The sequence below is a fragment of the Bidens hawaiensis genome, unplaced genomic scaffold (assembly GCF_021521415.1).
Source record: "Bidens hawaiensis isolate Kalapana, Puna unplaced genomic scaffold, B.hawaiensis_p1.1 tig00018600_1, whole genome shotgun sequence".
Classification (NCBI taxonomy): domain Eukaryota; kingdom Viridiplantae; phylum Streptophyta; class Magnoliopsida; order Asterales; family Asteraceae; genus Bidens; species Bidens hawaiensis.
The window spans coordinates 80097-100054 of NW_027492818.1; the positions used below are offsets into that span (position 1 = coordinate 80097).

The 19958-nt window shown below is 41.9% G+C and overlaps 1 protein-coding gene across 1 annotated transcript; it reads right to left on the minus strand.

The window, feature by feature from the left end:
- Positions 1 to 290: 290 nt before the first annotated feature.
- Positions 291 to 15066, minus strand: LOC143556509 (hypersensitive-induced reaction 1 protein-like). The gene is made up of 6 exons (XM_077045806.1): positions 15007 to 15066; positions 14601 to 14804; positions 1643 to 1763; positions 1457 to 1548; positions 1269 to 1365; positions 291 to 876 (listed from the first exon to the last, which is right to left on the minus strand). Exons 2-6 carry the CDS (start codon positions 14787 to 14789, stop codon positions 812 to 814), a joined length of 564 nt encoding a protein of 187 aa, XP_076901921.1. The 5' UTR covers positions 14790 to 14804; positions 15007 to 15066; the 3' UTR covers positions 291 to 811.
- Positions 15067 to 19958: the final 4892 nt, after the last annotated feature.

Consider the following 19958-nt stretch of genomic DNA (forward strand, 5'->3'; position numbering starts at 1 on the left):
CATCCGTAGATGCCTAATTTTGTATGGTTATGTAAGATCTAATTGCCAGTTATCAATTCTTTATAATTCAGCAATTGCTTACCAATGAATCAATGATTATGTAAGATTCACTCGTTGTATAAAGCTACTAATAAAAGAATCCATGTTCTACTAAGTTAAATGTAACTACCATTGGCTTTATCTGACTTGTTTACATAAGATTTTATCCCATTTAATATTAGTACACCATTCATTTGCTTTCCTGATCTTTGTTGCATTTGATTTTTTATATCATATGTTATATACACTAATTACTTATAATATAATACCATCATTTCATAATCGAGTTCAAAATACCAAATTCAAACGAGAAAACATCCACGACGACATCATGTCATAACCCTATATACACATACTTAAGACACATACTTATATAAACTGTCACGAACTTAAAAACATAAACCACACTTACTAAATAAACACGAAACTATACTCTTCACGGTCACGTCAAACCCATCGAACCCTCAAACTCCAACGATCAAGTAGCCGCACTACCCTGAAGCAAACCATCGCGTATCTGAGTTGCCACATCACGAACTGCACCCGGACCATGAGGAATGAACACAGCAGATGATTTGGATGCAGCCCCAATTTCCTTCATGGTGTCAAAATACTGAGTCACCAGAACCATGTCCATCACGTCCTTAGCCGTGGTCCCGGGCACATTCACTGAGAAACCCAACACACTGTCTCGTAACCCATCCACAATGGCTTGGCGTTGGCGTGCAATACCCAAACCCGAAAGGTATTTTGACTCAGCCTCACCCTCGGCTCACTTGATTTGTAGAATTTTTTCCGCCTCGGCTTTTTCAGTAGCTGCCATCCTTAGCCTTGCAGCTGTAAAACAGGCAGGTCAGATAGGTTTCCATCAAATAAGTAGGTTTGGTTCGGTTCAAACTTTGGTTGACCAGAAACAACTTTGTCCAAAAGTTAGGTTTCTTAAAAACAAAAGCTATATTATTGATTTATTTTAATAATATATGACATAGGAGGTTTTGTTTTGAAAATACATTTTGGGTCACTATTGACCTGTTTGACCCAAAAAAAATATTGTCCTAAACTTGATTTATTACAAAGAAAAGTTATATTATTGATTTATTTCAGTAACAATTTTTCTTTGATAAAATATGGCGTAAGAGCTTTGTTAAAAATGCATATTAGGTGACTTTTGACCCGTTTGACCAATTTCCTTTTGTGTTAAAACGAATGTGTAAATATGAAAACTTTACCTGCGTTGATCTCATTCATAGCTTTCTTCACGCGCTCATCTGGTTCTATATCAACAATCAGTGTTTGGACAATCTCAAAACCATAAGCAGACATTGCCTATAATTAAAGTTCAAACAACCAACTCAAGATTCTGTTTTCATATTATCATATACATAAAACGAATAACTCAACTGATTTGATAATTTACCTTTTCAAGTTCCTCTTCAACCGCCTTAGCAATATCATTCTTTTGCTCAAACGTATCATCAAGATTAAGCTTTGGAACACTAGCTCTTATAACTAAAAGTTGAGCATAAAATGTTCATGTTAGGGTACAATATAAGATTTAAGAACAGGAAATAAAAGAAAAATGATTAATTATAAAAGTTTTTACCATCAAAAACATAGGCCTGGATCTGAGCCTTTGTGTTGCTGAGTTTGTAGTAGGCATCACTAGCCTTATCAGACAGAGCATGATACTGCACCGATGCCACAACATTCACAAAAACGTTGTCCTGAAACACAATATAACATGTTTTCATTACAACCAGTTATGTTTTAAAGCTTGAAAACCAATAATAACATGTAAGTAAGGGTTGTTTATTTGTCACTTGTTGATCCAAAAAATGCATGTTTCTGTAAACATTCATTCATACATGTATTCAAACATCAAGAACTCGAAATCATTCAACACTTATATACTCAAATTTGTGTTAACAGCTTGTAATGATATACAAACAACCTTATTCTTTAAGTCACAAATTTAGCCCCACAAAAAATCACTATTACTCGACACTGGATTAGGTAAATTTCAAGATTTTTCATTTTTTCCCTAACTTTTCTAGTAACAGATGATCACATATAAATCTATACACAACATTATTAATTATATGAAGGTGAAGAAACATGGATCGGCTCACTGGTAGACGATCAACTTTCCTCGGGTATGAGTATGCTATTTCACCGATGGTTCTCCGGAGTATGAGTTCTTCCACCTACAAAACGAGCAGCACCGTGAACTTACCCCTCAGAAAGGGACAGAGGGGTCCTCTTTGGGGTAACCCTCCGGTGTGAGAATAAGAGATTGTAGGAGAAGATAATAATAATCTGAGAGTGAGTAAGGAATTGGAATGTATTTTCTTGCTTACCTCCCCTTGTGGAGGTGGTGTGGCATTTATAGTGTTAGGGTTTCCAATGATTGGGCTCAGATCCCATTAGGGCCTTTTTGGCCTCCTCCTATTGCTTTGCGCCACGTGTCCTTAGGACACCTGGTGCTTTTTCATTGATTATTCTCTGACCCAGGCATTTTACCTGACCCATGTGCAATCACGTGGTAGCACATGGGTTTTGCTGAGTTGTCCACCTTTCATTGGCAGCTGTCAACATCAGCATATTCTTATTCCTTAAAGGATACCTTCTGGAAGGTTGTCTGACGAGCACAATCAAGGTTGTCCTTATCCTGATTTGGATAAGGACGAGGTTGATTATGTGCACGTGTGATATGCGCCTATCCTGAGGATGCGCGAAGTCTTCTCTTTATTCTCACGCGCAGATGTTTCATGCGCAGATGTGATATGCGCAAGCATATGTAATATGCGCCACGCGCAGATGTGATGCGTGAGCATGCGATATGCGCCACGCGCAGATGTGATATGCGTGAGCATATATGGTGCGCAAGCATGTGATACGCGTGAGCATATATGATGCGTGAGCATATATGATATGCGTGAGCATATGTGATGCGTGAGCATATGTGATATGCGCCGTGCGCATAGGTTTTGGCTTTGTGCCTTCATGATATCTTGATTTCAAGCCTCTTGTCTATATCTTGTGGGTTGACCCGCCCCGCTCGATGTTAAGGCGGGTACATACCTCTTCAAGCCCCCCCAGTCTAATGTGTGTCTTGTCTCGCGCGAGCGAGGTAAGATAGATATTAGACTTAATAGTTCTCTTTTAATAGGGTTTTGTCTTTTCCTTTTTTATTTCTCATCGTTGCGCGAAATTCTATCCTTGTGGTTGAAATGAATCGTCCATGTACGCGGTTGGTTGGTGCTGACATGCGTCAAAGATGGAGACGTGTCAGACTTTTCGTGTGATCGAGGTGCTATAGTTGCCTTTCATGTCCCCTCACACAGTGCCAGGAACACGTGCCGCGCTCGTGTTGGCCTGCACCTGCGAGTGGGGTCGTGTGAACCCTGATCAGTACCTGTTTCGTTCCCTTTCATGTCCCCTCACACAGTCAGGAACACGTGTAGCGCTCGCGTTGGCCTGCACCTGCGAGTGGGGGCGCGTGAACTCTGATCAGTACCTGTTTCTCTCTCTCCTGGGCCTATAAAAGCAAGCCTTTTGAGTTATTATTCTTCATCTTCATTGTTATTTCAGAGCTTTCCTTTCCTTCCATTTTTATTCCGATTTCCGTTCTTGAAATAACCTCTGTTTGATTTCACAGTTGTATGTCTGATAACCCAGACACCACAATCTCCCCAAGCAAACGCCGTGTAAAATCATTAGTCATGTCCACTTTGAAGAAGACCGGCAAGGGAAAACGGGCTGCCGAGGCCTCGTCGGAGGAGGTGGGGAAGGGCAAGACAGTAAAGAGGTGGGATGAGATTCCCTGTAAATTGAGACAGTCTGATTTTGACAGTCTCATCGCCTCTCAGGGTTTTCTCTCTGAGTATGGCTGTATGCTTCCGGCGGCCGGGCAAACGGCTGCAGATCCACCCACCGGCTATATCTCCTTATATTGCCATTTTTTCACTCACTGCAACATTCGTCTCCCGATGACAAGGTTTATGGGTGCGCTGCTTCAATTTCATGGGATTCACATATCCCAAGTCCATCCTTTTGGACTTGTGCGCATGACTCATTTTGAGTTCATGTGCAAAGCTCAGCGCGAGGAGCCAACCCCTCGGTGCTTTCAATTTTTTTATAAGCCAAAAATCCAAGATTCTTGGTTCTCATTCGTTCCTCGCAGTCAGAAGGTCAAGTGCTGCACTGTTTCCTTCAAGAGCCTTCATGACTGGTCTGAGAAATTTTTCTATATTAAGGCTGGTGTGATTCCCATCCGCATGACCATGCGCGCGATCACTTCTGCGCCCGCGGATGTGAATGTTCTTAAGAACCCAACTGGCGCATGGGTTAATAAGTTGACTGCTGAACCATCCCCCGCCAAGAATATTTGCGAGGAGGCGCTGGTGGGGGTTGGCATGAGCAGGAGGTGGGCCGACAGCGCGACTGAGCCTGTTATCCAAGTTGATGGATTATGTGAGTTATTAGCTCGTTGCAATATTTCTGCGCGAATATAATTCGTTTTGCTGATATCATTTGTCTTGTTTTATGCAGTAAGCAAGGAGTACGTCCACGCCGCCTATGATGAGCATATGGAGGGTGGCTCTGTCGCGCTGGGCGCTGGGGAAGTTGGCTTCCCCGATCGCTTCGCTGATATGTTCATCCCTGTTGATTTGGGATTTTGCTTTGACAGCGATGCGCCTGGTAGGCCTTTGTACTTATGCTTATGCCTTTAGAATACCAAATTTTGTTAACATTTCTGTTGCACGTATTGTAGATGCGCTTGAGAACTATGAGCTGGAGCTCGCGGAAGAAAAGGTGGAGGAGGAAGCTGAGGTGCCACAACTCAAGCGTAAGGCTAAAGGGAAAACTGGCGCAGGGGCCAGTAAAAAACAGAAAAAAAATGATGCCCCTGTTGCTCAGGATCCTCCTACTCAGGCGAAGGGACTTAAGAAAACCAAGGGGTTTACCTCCAAGGTTTCCTTGTCTTCTTTGCCTCAAGGTGTGGGCAGTCCTCCTGTCCACACGAGGTATGGTGCCGCCACCTCCTCTCTTCGCGCGGCGGAAAAGGGAAGCGGCGCTGCGCCTGCTGTTTCCTCTTCAACAGGTCTACTTTGTTTATACTTTATGGTTTTATGAGCGTTATTCCGATAGAGTTATTAATGAATCTTTGCTCACTCAAATGTTTGTAGAGCCGGCGACCTTGGTGGATCAACCTCAGGCGCAACAAGGTACCGAGGCTGCGCCGAAGGTTGCTTTGAAGTCCCCTGTTTTGCCCTCAAAAAGGGGGAAAATGGACTTCATGGCGATGTTTAACTCGCGAACGGCAGTGCGCCAAGGTATGTATTGCGCTTTTATTTTCTGACTTTTTTCTTTTTAGATCAAGTCTTGAATCATTTCTCTTTGTTGGTTTTTTCATAGGCATTATAGCTGGCACACAAGCTGCTGGCGGCACTGCTGGCGCCGGCGCCAGCGTCGTTGGTTCTGCTCCTGCTCCTGCAAGCACTGAATCTCCCCTCATTGGGATTACTAAGGAGCAGGAGGCTGTCTTACGCGCTGATCTCGCGGCGTCGAGACCTCCCTCACCTCCTCCTGCGCGCAGCCCTCCTCGCGAGACTGGTTTTGATTTTTCCAGGTCGCATGAGAAAAGGCCTGTTACAGAGGAAGATGAGGAGGCCCATTTTGAAGACTCCGATGGCGGCCGCGCAAGCCCTGTAGCGCCACGAGATTTCGTGGCGCAGTCTTCTCATGGGGCTGGCGCTGACTTTTCTGCTTGCTCCCCACAGGTATAAGTTCGTTTTGCTCCGCTGCGCGGACTTCCATATTAGTGTTTAGATGACTAGAACGTTGCTTTGTGTTTGCAGGAAGCCGATCACATATACCGCCCGAGACGGAATATTACTGAGGATAGCTCATTTCAGTCCATGGGGGTGTGTGAAAACTTCTGGGCTCACTCCGTGCCTCCAGCTGAAAGGAGGTTTCAGGAGGAGCGCGCCCGCGTGGACTTGCTCAACGACCATCTTTTCGCTGGGTCAGCGTTCTTTGCTGCCTTCCAAGAGCTTCGCTATGATTATGTAAAGGTGCGTGATGCTCTTGCGGAGGCCAAGCAAGAGGCTAAGGTATCTGCTTGGAATCTTTCTGACGCTCGAGAGAGAGCTGAAAAACTCCAAGCAGAACTCAGCGAGAACCGAGCAAGTGCCAACGCTGCCTTCGTGAAGCGCGGGCATGAGCTGCAGGCTGCGCGGGAGAAGCTGCAGGCAGCAGAGGCGGACGCGGCCAAGTATGCGCGGCTAGTGCGCGACTTGGAGCTGGATGCAGAGGCGCGTGACCAAGCGCTTGTGCAGTCTATCACTGACAAATCTTCATTAGAGAGTGAGGTTGCGCGCCTGAAGAAGGAGCTTGAGGCCGCGCGGGCAGAGAAGGATGAAGCCCTGGCGACGGCAGCGTCTAGCCAAGAAGCGCTCGATGCTGCGCGAGCGGAAAGGAAAGAGGCCTTGGCGGCAGCAACGTCCGACATAGAGGAGCTGAAACAGACCAAGGAAACTGTTGAGTTGTTAAACTCTCAGATTCCTGCTCTTGAGACGTCTGTTTCTTCCCTCGCGCAGGATTGCCAATGGCTAGTTTCACAGGGTATGACTCGTTGCGCTTATGCGATGAAATACTCAGACGAGTTTCAGACCCTTGTGATGGATTGCAACGCTGCCTCGCGCTTGGTGGGTCGAGCTGAAGGGTTAAAGGATGGCTGTGAATATAGCATGCTGAAGAAGAACCCATCCGACTACCCTTATCAGCTCGACGTTGTCTGCGCGGACATGGCCGAGGTGGGGGAGAAGTATTTGAATACTCCCATTCCCATCCTTGAGCAGGTATTTTAACCTTAATGAGTTTACCTTGACTTATTTTCCTAGTCTTTTTGTACTCACACTTTTCCTTATGCTTTGCAGATAGCCTTGCTTGCTGATCAGCCCGATCTCGGCGCTCTAAAGAAATTACTTGACGAGTGTGAAGGGGCTGGTGGCGGCGACGATGGCGCGGGCAATGCTGCCTCTGCTAGCGGCTCTGGCGTGGCCAAAGGACCCGCTCCTGACACTATTGTGATAGAAGACGACTCCATTCAAGACGAACAGCTTGACTATGGCAAGTTTGGAGATGACGAGGAGCGGGCTGCACCAGATGCTGAGGGAGGTAATGATGAGGGCGATGAAGAGGCTGACGTCGACATAGAGACTTGAGAAGCCCTTCACGTTTTTTTTTTTATTTGCAGTTTGTATCTCATCATTTTGTAAATTTGTAACCTTCTATGTTTTGGAATGAAATTTTGTTTTTCCCTTATTCGCATCTTGCGCATTCCCCATTCATCTCTTTATATTGCATGTTTGCTTGTTGAATATAAGATATGCTTGCACGTTGAAATAAGAACAAGGTTGTAAGGAAATTATTTTACTTAATCCTTGTCATATTTTAAGTGATTTTGCAATATCCTCACTATATTGACACGTGCCTTGGCGTTTCATTATTCCTCTTTTGCGCGACGTTATCGCGCATTTATTATAGGGAATTATGAGTTTTTTAGCCTTTACGTGTCAGTATGTGTTACTCTGATATCCATTACAATTCCATGCGCGACCTCGACCTGAGACCTTAACAACTATGTTTTGGCATGTGCTTTGCCTTAGTTGTGCTTAGGTATTTTTATGGTCTAGCTGCGCAGCATGTAGGATGGATCTTGTGAGTGATTTGAGCTAAGGCTCGTATTATTGGGCTAAGACCCTGAGCTAAGGCTCATATTATTGGGCTAAGGCCCTGACGTTTTAGAGTTAAAACTCGTTAACGCGTTTGAGCTTGAAGCTCGCGCATGTATGTTTTATTTCGTTTTATTTTTGTTTTGATGTCAATACAATGTTGTCATATTGCTCAAAATTAATAAAGGGAAGTGTGAAACATGTATGCAAAAGGTAATAGAACACACATTAAGAGAAGATAGCGCGTATCATTATTCATAATGGCTTAAAAAGCCTTGATTACAAACTTGACAATTTTTACATGAAACATTTTCTAAGCTGTGCTGCGTTCCATGCGCGCGGGATCTTCTTTCCATTCAAATCTTTTAAAGCGTATGCGCCTTTTCCCAATTCTTCCGAGACTTGATAAGGTCCTTCCCAATTGGGGGACATCTTTCCCGGGAGTATCGCGCGGCTAACTTCATTGTTTCGAAGGACAAAATCATTCTTCTTGAAGTGGCATTCTTTCACGCGCTGATTGTAATACTTTTCTAGTTTTTTCTTGTATTTGGCTTCACAGATGATAGCCGCTTCTCTGCGCCCTTCAAGTAAGTTGAGATCCAACCTTCTTTCGCTCTCGTTATCAATCTTACTCATCATGAGCACTCTATGGGATGGGCATCTAATTTCTGCTGGAATCATAGCCTCCGTTCCATAGGTTAGGCTGAACGGGGATTCGCCATTGCTGGTTTTGCTTAATGTCCTGTGCGCCCACAGGACATTAGGTAGCTCCTCGACCCATGAATGGGGATTCTCCCTCCAACCTTTTCTTCAGCCCATTTAGCAAGCTTTGGTTCGCGCGCTCCACTTGGCCATTCCCCTGAGGGTGGTATACTGAAGTGAAGATTTGGTTGATGCGCAATTCCTTGAGCCAGCTGGATATCTTCCTGTCGGTGAATTGTTTGCCATTGTCGCTCACGATTTCCATGGGCAGGCCAAAACGGCATATGATGTGGCTCCAGATAAATTGCTTCATCGCCTCGGCTGTGATTTTTGCTAGTGGCTTGGCTTCAACCCATTTTGTGAAATAGTCTACTGCCACTACCAAAAATTTTACTCGCCCTTGCGCTTGCGGTAGGGGACCCACAATATCGATTGCCCATTTGTGGAAAGGCCATGCGGAGGTCACCGGAATCAAATTGTTCTTTGGCCGCATGGTGTTTGGCGCATAGCTCTGACACGCTTTGCATTTTTGGATCTCTTTTAACGCGTCCAAGTACATGCCTGGCCAATAGTAACCTGCGCTCATTGCCTTGGCAACCACCATGCGCGGGCCAACATGTATTCCACAGATTCCTTCGTGTATCTCTCTGATCACATAGCTTGCTTCCTCAGCATCTAGGCATTTCATGAGCGGTCCAAGATAAGAGCGTCGATATAATGTACCATCAAGCAGTTCATAGTTCTGCGACTTGTGTCTTATCTTCCTCGCCTGTGCGCGATCGTCCGGTACCTTTCCCTCCTTCAAGAATTCCATTATTGGAGTTATCCATGATGAAGGGGTTGTATGAATTACAAGGACAGACTTCGCTCCCACCGACGGGTTGCTCATTACTTCTACCCTGACATCTTTGCCAAAGTGATCGAAGCTGGTTGATGCCATCTTACTCAGCGCGTCAGCAGACTTGTTTTCACTGCGCGGAATATGTATGATTCTGAAGAAGTCAAATTGCTCGATGAGCTTTTTCGCCTGCCCTAGATACAGAGGCATGGTGTTCTCCTTGGCATCATAAAGGCCATTGACCTGTGCTGCTACCAAGTATGAATCAACATGGGCCTCTAGCTTTTTAACTCCGAACTTGTGCGCGATGCGCAGACCAGCCAGCAGGGCTTCATACTCAGCTTCATTGTTGGTGCTCTTGAAATCCAACCTGATTGCGTAAGTATACTCATGACTTTCTGGATCCACCAGCTTGAGGCCTGCGCCGGACCCTTCATTGTTTGAAGCTCCATCAGTGAATAATCTCCAAACATTTTCTTCATTATTGGCTCGCGGAGGGTCTACCTCGCGCTGAGCCTCTTCAATTTTTCCTTCAGGGATTTCTGCGATGAAATCAGCTAAGACTTGTCCCTTTATTGCTGGACGGGGCTTATAGGCGATCGTGTGCTCTCCTAATTCCAGCGCCCATTTTGTCAGTCTTCCTGAGAGCGCGGGACGCCGCAAGACTTGCTGGATGTTGTAACCAGTCAGAACTTCAATAGGATGACCATTGAAATATCTATGAAGCTTGCGCGACGCGTGTGTTAGTGACAAAACTAACTTTTCCATGATGGAGTAGCGCGTCTCAGGATCTGTCAGCACCCGACTCACATAATAGATTGGTGTTTGGATTCCCTTGCGATCCACCAACAACACTGCGCCGATGGCGCGCTCTCCTGCTGACAGGTACAATGTTAGAGTTTCGCCAGGAAGTGGAGTTGTGAGCGCAGGCAGATTTATCAGACATTCTTTTATCTCACTGAAAGCTTGCTCGGCCTCAGGCGTCCACTTGAATTGGCTTTTCTTTAGGCAATTTCTCAATGTGTTAACGAATGGGGTAGATTTGCTTGCATGGTTCACTAGGAACCTGTTGATTGATACCAATCTACCATTCAACTTTTGAACTTCTTTTATGGTGGATGGTGAGGGCATGTCAAGGATAGCCTCCACCTTCTCTGGGTTCACCTTGAAACCATCCTTGGTGACCATTACACCGAGAAATTTCCCTTCTTCTACGCCAAATGTGCATTTGCTCGGGTTGAGCTTCATGTTTACTTCATTTAGGCGCCAAAGGGTTTCTTCGATGTCTTTGAGCATTGGTTTTTCCTCCCTGCTTTTGATCACCAAATCATCCACGTAGACTTCTAGGTTTCTTCCAATTTGCTCGTTGAAAACCACGTCCATGAGTCTTTGGTAGGTGGCTCCCGCATTCTTCAAACCAAAGGGCATTTTTGTGTAACAAAAAACATCCTTGACGGTTCTGAAGGCAGTCTTGTCCTCGTCTTGTGGTGCCATTTGAATTTGGTGATAGCCCTTATAGGCATCCAGAAAACATTTGAGCTTAAATGGCGCCACGGAGTCCACCTTCGCGTCAATGTTTGGGAGGGGGTAACAATCTTTTGGACATGCTTTGTTGAGGTCTTTGAAGTCAATGCACATCCTCCATGACCCGTTGCTCTTCTTTACCATCACAGGATTGGCTACCCATGTCTGGTATCGTATTGGGCGGTTGATGTTTGCGCGCAGTAGATCCTCTACTTGCTCATTCATGGCCTTTGCCTTCTCATCCCCCATGATTCTCTTCTTTTGAGCAATTGGCTCTACGGACTTGAACGTGTTGAGAGAATGTTGCGCCAGGTCTCGCGGAACCCCAGTCATATCAGAATGTTGCCACGCGAAGACCGACATATACGTTGTGAGCAATCTTTTCATTCTCAACCTTGTGTCGTCTGATATCGTAGCTCCAATTGTGATTGTTTGCTCTGGGAATTTTGGGTTGAGAATCCATTCCTCTAGCGCGTTGTTTGCCATTGGAAGTTTCATTCTCCCTTCCCGCGGAATACTTGTCACTGCGCACAAATGATCTCGGTATACAAATGTTACACCTATTGGTGTTGGGAACCCCAACGCGCCGTGCGCTGGCGACGGTATGGCGTTGAATTGGGCAATCGTTCCTCTACCCAAGATCATATTGTGGCATGAAGTGGTGGGCAAGACCAAGAAGTTGACAATTTCAGCTCGCTTGTGTTTCTCATCCCCCATAGTTAGTTCAAATTGTATCTGACCTAAGGGGTGAATGATTTCATTTGAAACACCCGAGATTGGTGCATTCACAATTTCGAGCCTTGCTTGGTCTGCTGAATCCAACTTCCTGAAACATTGCTCATACATGATGTCTGATTCACTGCCAGTGTCCACCAGGACTTTTGACACTTCATAATGAGCAATGTGTGTAGTGATGACTAGAGGACTGCTGATAGAAGGGCCTCCCCTGATTCTTGGGAAGATTACTTGTTGTTCGCGCCAATCTCCTTGGACTTGCGCGCTTCTCTTTCTCGATCTTTGCCCTTGCCTTCCTCCCTCGGCTACACAGATTCTTTTGAACTTTTTGCTGGCTGAGGCTCCATCTGGTTGTTCATTCTCTGGTCTTGGGTTTTTCACCAGGTGAGCCAACTTGCCTGATTTCACATCTCTTTCAATCGCATCCTTCAAATGGTGGCATGCATCGGTGTTGTACCCTGTGGACTTGTGAAACTCACAATACTTGCCACTGTTTGGTGGTTCCTTATAGTGTAGTGGCTTGGGGCTTTTAAACTGGACATTCTCTGTGCTTAACACTTGTGAAGGCGTTTTAGTGAGGGGAGTCCATATTCTTGGTAGAGGTCTGTTAGGCTCTCTGCCCCCTCCCTCTTGTCACCCTCTCCGCGATTAGGACTGTCTTTTTGGGGCTGGGGTGAGCTTGGTTGCGCCTGCTTTTCTGCGGGAGAAAAACTGGTTTGTTGCAACCTGGACCATACAGAGTTTTGTTTGCCCCTCCTTTCGTTGTTGCGCGGTGCTTCTGCTTGGTGCCCTCTTTCTCTTGCTCTATCTTGGGCAATTTGTTTTTCATTTCGCGCGAAGACTCGCGATGCTTCCATTAGCTTGGCCCAAGTGGTTGGCATGCCATCTCTGCTCACGAGAGCTCTGCGGAGTTGATCACTGCGCGCACCTTGTATAAAGGCCACGCGCAAGAGTTGCTCAGTGATACCTCCAATTGCAAGAGATTCCTGATTGAAACGAGTTATGTAGTCTTCAATCGTTTCATCATTCCTGCGCACGCAGTGCATGATGTCATCAGGGTCGCGCGTGTGTCTGCGCTGCTGTACGAAATGAGCTTGGAACTTCTCCAATAGCTCTTCGAACCCATCGATTTGCCCAGTCGGCAAGCTTTCGAACCAGACACGCGCCGCGCCCGTGAGGCAGCGAGCAAACATGTGACACCATGTTGGCATCGTCCAGCTTTCTAGGTTTCCAGTGTTATAAAAACCTAGTAAGAAATCGTCTGGATCTGTTGTGCCATCGTACTTGCCCAACCCACTTGGCATCTTGGTTTTGTGTTGAATGGGAGCCTTCGCGATGCGCTCAGTGAATTTTGAATGCTTCACCAAGATGGCTGGCCTGTACGGTGTGGTTACGTCCACTTGCCCTCTCGCTGGTGGGTTGTACGGTGTGTACAGATCCAGATCGGCTTTGGCTCCAGGCGCCATGTTCATGTGCGCGCGGAGCTGTGAGCCTCCTGCATGAGTATCTCGCGTCTTCCTCCTGCTGTGCACTTCATCACTAAAATCAGCGTGTTTAGTGTGAACAGAGTGACCATTTGGTTTGCCTATCAAACGCGAGCCTTTGTGTTAGGTCGGCTAACTTTTTGTGTTTGACCAGCTCATTGTATTTGTCCATTAAACGCCGTTGTTCGTTTATGAGCCATTCTTTAGGGTCATTTGTTTCATCTTCTGGACCCATTGGTCCTTTTTGTTTCGCGCCGGTCAAATTTTGGAAGGTGAGATCGTCTGGAGGAGTTTCAGTCTGGCTATGAGGAGTTGTGATAAAGGGATGGTTACTGGTGGTGCGCGCAGAATCACGCGGCACCCTCAGAAACTACTGTCCCTCATTAACATCCTCACGCTCAATATCCTCCAGAACTTGATCGCTGTTTCGAACACCAGAAACCATGGTGAAGTTTTTCAGAGAGAACTGATGAGATTTTGTTGCCGTTGTAACAGGTGATGGCGCCAATGAAGAAACGTGGATCGGCTCACTGGTAGACGATCAACTTTCCTCGGGTATGAGTATGCTATTTCACCGATGGTTCTCCGGAGTATGAGTTCTTCCACCTACAAAACGAGCAGCACCGTGAACTTACCCCTCAGAAAGGGACAGAGGGGTCCTCTTTGGGGTAACCCTCCGGTGTGAGAATAAGAGATTGTAGGAGAAGATAATAATAATCTGAGAGTGAGTAAGGAATTGGAATGTATTTTCTTGCTTACCTCCCCTTGTGGAGGTGGTGTGGTATTTATAGAGTTAGGGTTTCCAATGATTGGGCTCAGATCCCATTAGGGCCTTTTTGGCCTCCTCCTATTGCTTTGCGCCACGTGTCCTTAGGACACCTGGTGCTTTTTCATTGATTATTCTCTGACCCAGGCATTTTACCTGACCCATGTGCAATCACGTGGTAGCACATGGGTTTTGCTGAGTTGTCCACCGTTCATTGGCAGCTGTCAACATCAGCATATTCTTATTCCTTAAAGGATACCTTCTGGAAGGTTGTCTGACGAGCACAATCAAGGTTGTCCTTATCCTGATTTGAATAAGGACGAGGTTGATTATGTGCACGTGTGATATGCGCCTATCCCGAGGATGCGCGAAGTCTTCTCTTTATTCTCACGCGCAGATGTTTCATGCGCAGATGTGATATGCGCAAGCATATGTAATATGCGCCACGCGCAGATGTGATGCGTGAGCATATATGATGCGTGAGCATGCGATATGCGCCACGCGCAGATGCGCCACGCGCAGATGTGATATGCGTGAGCATATATGGTGCGCGAGCATGTGATACGCGTGAGCATATGTGATGCGTGAGCATATATGATATGCGTGAGCATATGTGATGCGTGAGCATATGTGATATGCGCCGTGCGCATAGGTTTTGGCTTTGTGCCTTCATGATATCTTGATTTCAAGCCTCTTGTCTATATCTTGTGGGTTGACCCGCCCCGCTCGATGTTAAGGCGGGTACATACCTCTTCAGAAGGGAAAGAAATGACCTTAGTTTTGGTCTCAAACTTGACATCCAGCTGCTGAACCCGGAGCGTAAGATGTCCGACAAGGCGGCTTCCGAAAATCCAAGGCACACAGTGACAACCAGGCTCAAGAACATCATCAAACTTGCCAAAAGTTTCCTTAATAGCAACAGTGGATTGATCAACCTGTTCCAAACAGAGTAGGTTTCCCATGATGTTAACTGAAACCTTTAAATCAAAAACATCAGTTAGTTCACAGAGGCATTTCATCAAACACCTTGTCTACATGATTTGAGTATAAAATTGACCAAATTAACATTCTTGAAAAGAAAACTTAATTTCAAAGCATATAATTGAAGTTTACAGTGTTGTAATTTGTAATCATGAAAACCCTAAAACCCAAATTGAAATTGAGAGAAAGATGGTTTACCGAATGAAGGGTGGATGGATGGTGCAGCAGAACAGAGTAGCAATAGCTTGGTGTAGAAGATATTATCTATATAGGAGGTGCATAATATCAATATCATAATTATCATTGGTAAAGTTGTCCTTCGTAATTATGGGGACATTTCACCATTTATTTTGTAGAAATATATTTTAGTAGTTGCTATCATGTGGGTCCATATTTATTACTTTTGTATCTTACAAGATTTTATCTGTGTTTAATTTAATTTTCGTACATGCTTTGTTTACATTGTGAAGAGGGTTCCGTTGTTTCGGTTGCTTTGTTTATAAAAATTTAAAGTTAACAAAAAAGGATTTAAAGTATACACATGTCATATTTTTAAGATTAAATGAATACATGATGATAAAAGTTGGATATGAGAAAAGAAAATAAGTGAAATAAGGAGACACTCAAAACATAATTAGATTGAAGGTAAGAACGAAAATTTACTAGATGTAAAAGTATATTTTAAAATAATTTAATATGTTCTTGTTTTCCTTTGATTTTATGTTATATATGTTAAGTTTTGAAAAAAACTACGGTACAAATTCGATGAAAAAAAATGTTACAATTTACGACTAAATGAACACTAAATGGTAAAGTAACATTTAAAAACTAAGAATCAAGACCCACGTCTAACTTTACCATATCGATGGCAACGAGCCATTCATTCTATTATTTTAATAGGTTATTGATATTTCTCTTTCTTACGTTTCTCTTACTTTATGTCATTAGCTTTTTTTTTACGTCAAATTATTAAATCATATATTCCATTCACGTTTTAACTTTGTTGTGCTTCTCTGTTTACAATCAGGTTCTTCATTGAACTTTGTAAATAAACAAAAGATTTATTTGTTTACAATCAAGTTTATAATAAGGATTTATGTTGTAGAAATTTATTGAAAAGTTATCCTGCGTGTGTGCTATTTCCGTCCATTGTCAAAAACCTTTTAAAATATAATAAAAGAATTAAATTGGTTTTCTGGTCCAATGTAATTGCGCATGCGATGCAGCTCAATGGTAAAGCATTTACTTTACTAGTGAGAGGTTACGAGTTCAAACCTCACTATAATCAATTTATATTGGAGATATGAGGGATGACCCTGGTTTGCCAGGGTTCGAGTCCTGATCTCACTCGGTTTTACTGGTTTCTCGTTGTCGTGCCGTTTGGCGGGCGTGGGGGTCGGGTTTTATCCGGGGAATCCCTCAATAGGTGGACTGCTAGGGGCTCCGTCCGTCCGGACTTGTGGCCTGCTCAGGCCACCTTTAGCCAATGGAGAGTACCCGGCGTTACTTAGTTGGTCGTTCCAAAAAAAAAAAATTGGGCATGCAAATTATGGTTAAGGCTTGATATTCTTGATGTCTCAGGTCTAAAATCTGAGTCAAAGGGGTTAGTATTGAGTTTCATCATTGATAGTGTTCATGGGTAAGTTAGACCATGGAGCTTCAAAATTAGTATGGATGGTTCGCGTTCCGCCTCAAAACTCGCTTAGACATTTAAAGTAGTTCCAAATGCGGTTTAACAAAAAAGAATTAAAAAGCAGACATGAGAAAACGTAGATCAGTAAAATATTAATAGGTAGTGAATATACATCCAAACTGTAATTACGTTAAGTACCAAAAAATGGTTAAGTGACGTAAGAATATATTTAAAACTGATTATTTTCTTGTTTCCTTTGAATCTTTGATTAATTGATTTTATGTTATATATTGGGTTTTTTTTTGTTATATACGTAAGTTTAATTAAAAACTACTACATAATTAAGAAGTAAACTAAGCTTTAAGTCATTAAGTGTAATGTTTGAAAACTTTAAAACAAAAACCTAATCTAATTACACTACTACACGGATCATATATATTATTACTAACTTTAATTTAATAGGTATTGACATATTCTTTTCTTATATCTATTTTGCTCTGGTAATGATACGTTTGATGTTTTGAGAAACCCAATATGATATTTTTAATTATTTAAAATTATATGAAAAACCATTTTTCAGAGGAATAGAAAAAATTGCCTCTTATAGTGAATTTGCTTATTTTGTTTGTTTCATATTTTGTGTATATTAGTGACAGAGACGTGCGAATATTTATTCGAGATAGAGACGTGTAACTGTTAGCTATTTCCCGGAAATTCCCCTAGAATTAGACTTACGGTTTTTAATTATTGTATGTAATATAAACCTTTTTGTAAATTAGGTATGAAGAACATCAAATTATTTTATATGGAAACCAAAATATCAAATATTTTAATGAAAAGTATTGCTTAAAAAGATAAATCAAGTAAGATTATAAATAAAACAATTATTACAAAGCCAAATTTTTGGTGTTTATGTGTCGTAAATCTGTTTAGCAAAGTAATTAGTCTTTGTTCAAGTCCCATTTAAGAGTTGAGACAAAAAATAGGAAGCTCAAGTTGAGTCATGAGGTTTTCTCACCTATTGTTGGGTTCTTTAGAGGGCGAAATGAAGATGATCGAGAGGATCAATAACCCCATCAGTAATGCAAATTGGTCATTTAATAAAATGTTAAAAACATTTTGAACAAATAACTATATTTAGTTAAATACTTAGCATAAAATATAATTCACTTCAAACTTTTGCGTTCATGCTATTTTTTTTTTACTTATCATTACATATAGTTGTAATACCATTTGTGTTTCTTTTAAATAGTTTCTCATTTTAGGTTAAGCATTTATGAATTAGATGTCCTGTGGTTCTCAATAATCTCTAATTTAAATGATGGATATGAGAAGCTTAGAAAAAAAATATAAGAAGTGAAAGGTCTTGGTTTCAAGTTAATAAAAGAAAATAGGGGGTTTTAAATCGAAATGGAAATGAATATTAGTGGGTCAAGTCACTTATCTAAATGGTTGTTAAAGAAAACATGTCATGTGGTTAGTGGCCCGGTGACAAAGACATTTTCTTAAACACCGAAATGTTATTGATTTGAGTCCCAAAAAGCAAAAGAAGTTTGTTTTTCAAAAAAAAATAACAATTACACAAATTAATCGGTATCCTATTAAACTAGAGCTTAAGTTTGGTGTAATAAATAGGGTTAAAGGCTTGCAAAAATAAACAAATATATAAAAATATACTATTAAAAAAACAAAAAAGAAATTATGCTCCACCAAATTTTGATGTCTTTGTTGGATAACGACATCAGGTAGTACGGGAGCTTATTTGTAAACACTTGTGCTCAGAAAGCCATTCAAAAGAGAAAAAGAAAAAAAAAACTTAAATCTATGTGTAAGTTGTGCACAAATGCACAATAGTATTGGGATTAAAAGGACACCTAAAGTTTTTGTGTTTGAATTTCGAAAAATAAAAGAAGTATGCCTTAAAAAAATTAGTAATTACATAATTAATTGGTATCCAGTTAAACTATAGCTTAACTATGATGTAATGAAGAGGGTTAACGGCGTTCTAAAATAAATAAACATTTAAATAAATACTATTGAATAGACAAAAAAAAACAAATTATGCTCCACCAAAATTTGATGTCTTTGTTGGATAAGGTTCTTTGCACAACGACATGACATGAAACAATACGGAAGCTTATTTTATAAACCCTTCACTAGGTAGGAACACTCCATTTTGGGGAGGATTGGCAACATGTGAAGATTAGTAGAGGATGGACGGTCCCAAGTAATTTTAGGGGGTCACTCCTCTATCCCCCAATCACAAGTTTTATTCATTTCTCTTTTTTTTATTCTCTTAATTTTTTTATTTATATCATCTTCTAAAACTTGTTTACCTTATTTTGCTGATCAGTTTACTTTATATTTATTTATTATTATATTGAGTTATAAATAATTCAAAAGCAACATAATCATCAACGGCTATTTGGTTCACCATAATATAACACTTCTGAATCAATCGGAAAATATTTTACACAATAAGCTTCAAAATGATGTTGAATGAAAATTTTACTCATTCCTCCATTCACATGTGTTCATAACCCTCATTATGCCATTCACGCACAACCTCCTTAACACACCACCACCAATTACCATTGTATTGGTGTATTCAGCAATTACAAACTCAGGGTCTCTTTATCATACATATATCTTACTGAATCATACACACCACTATATTGGTGTACTAAGCACTTATTGGTTCATACGTTACCAAATAACACCTTAGTTATTAATGTTGTTTACCAAACTTTTTAGTCTAATAGTATCAAAGAGTTAGATGGATTTTTTATGTTTATAAAAGAGCAATGGTTCAAATTAGTGAATGTAAAAATATGTAAACAAAATCACCATTCAAGAAGAAAAGGTTATTAAACTTGTTTGCATTTGCCAAATCATTATTTCCTAACTTAGAGCAAATATAATCATACAAGCATTTACATATGTGATTACAAATATGAACTTAAGCAAATACATTTATCTGTAGATTCTTCATCTTTGTCTTTAACTTCACATGTACTCTAAATCTTTCTTTGCTGGTTCTACTTTCCACGTTTGATATCCCCGTATTTATCTTTGATTAGATTAAGGAGGCATCACACGGAGGGGGTTTGATGATATTTTCACCTTTCTTAACATGAATTTAAAACTGAGAGATCTTTGTTGATTTTACATTGATCTAGTTTTTTTTTTTAAATCTTAACAATTGAGTTTTACAAGAGGTATTATGTTGATATAATGTTTGCACGTACTAGTTTAGTAGTTGGGTTAACTTTGGAATTGCAACCTTGTGTATCCAAACACCTATAAAAATATGAACCGATACACTTATCATGTAGATTATTCGTCAGTATATGTCAAGTGTTGAAGTGATATATAAGTAAAAAAAAACTTTTAACCAATGAGAGGGAAAGGTTGACGTGATATGTCAGTAATGGCCGCACATCCACATAAACGACTAAGAATTTTTCATCTTAGGTCTGATATCTTCCTCGAGCATCTTACGTATTTAAAAGAAGTT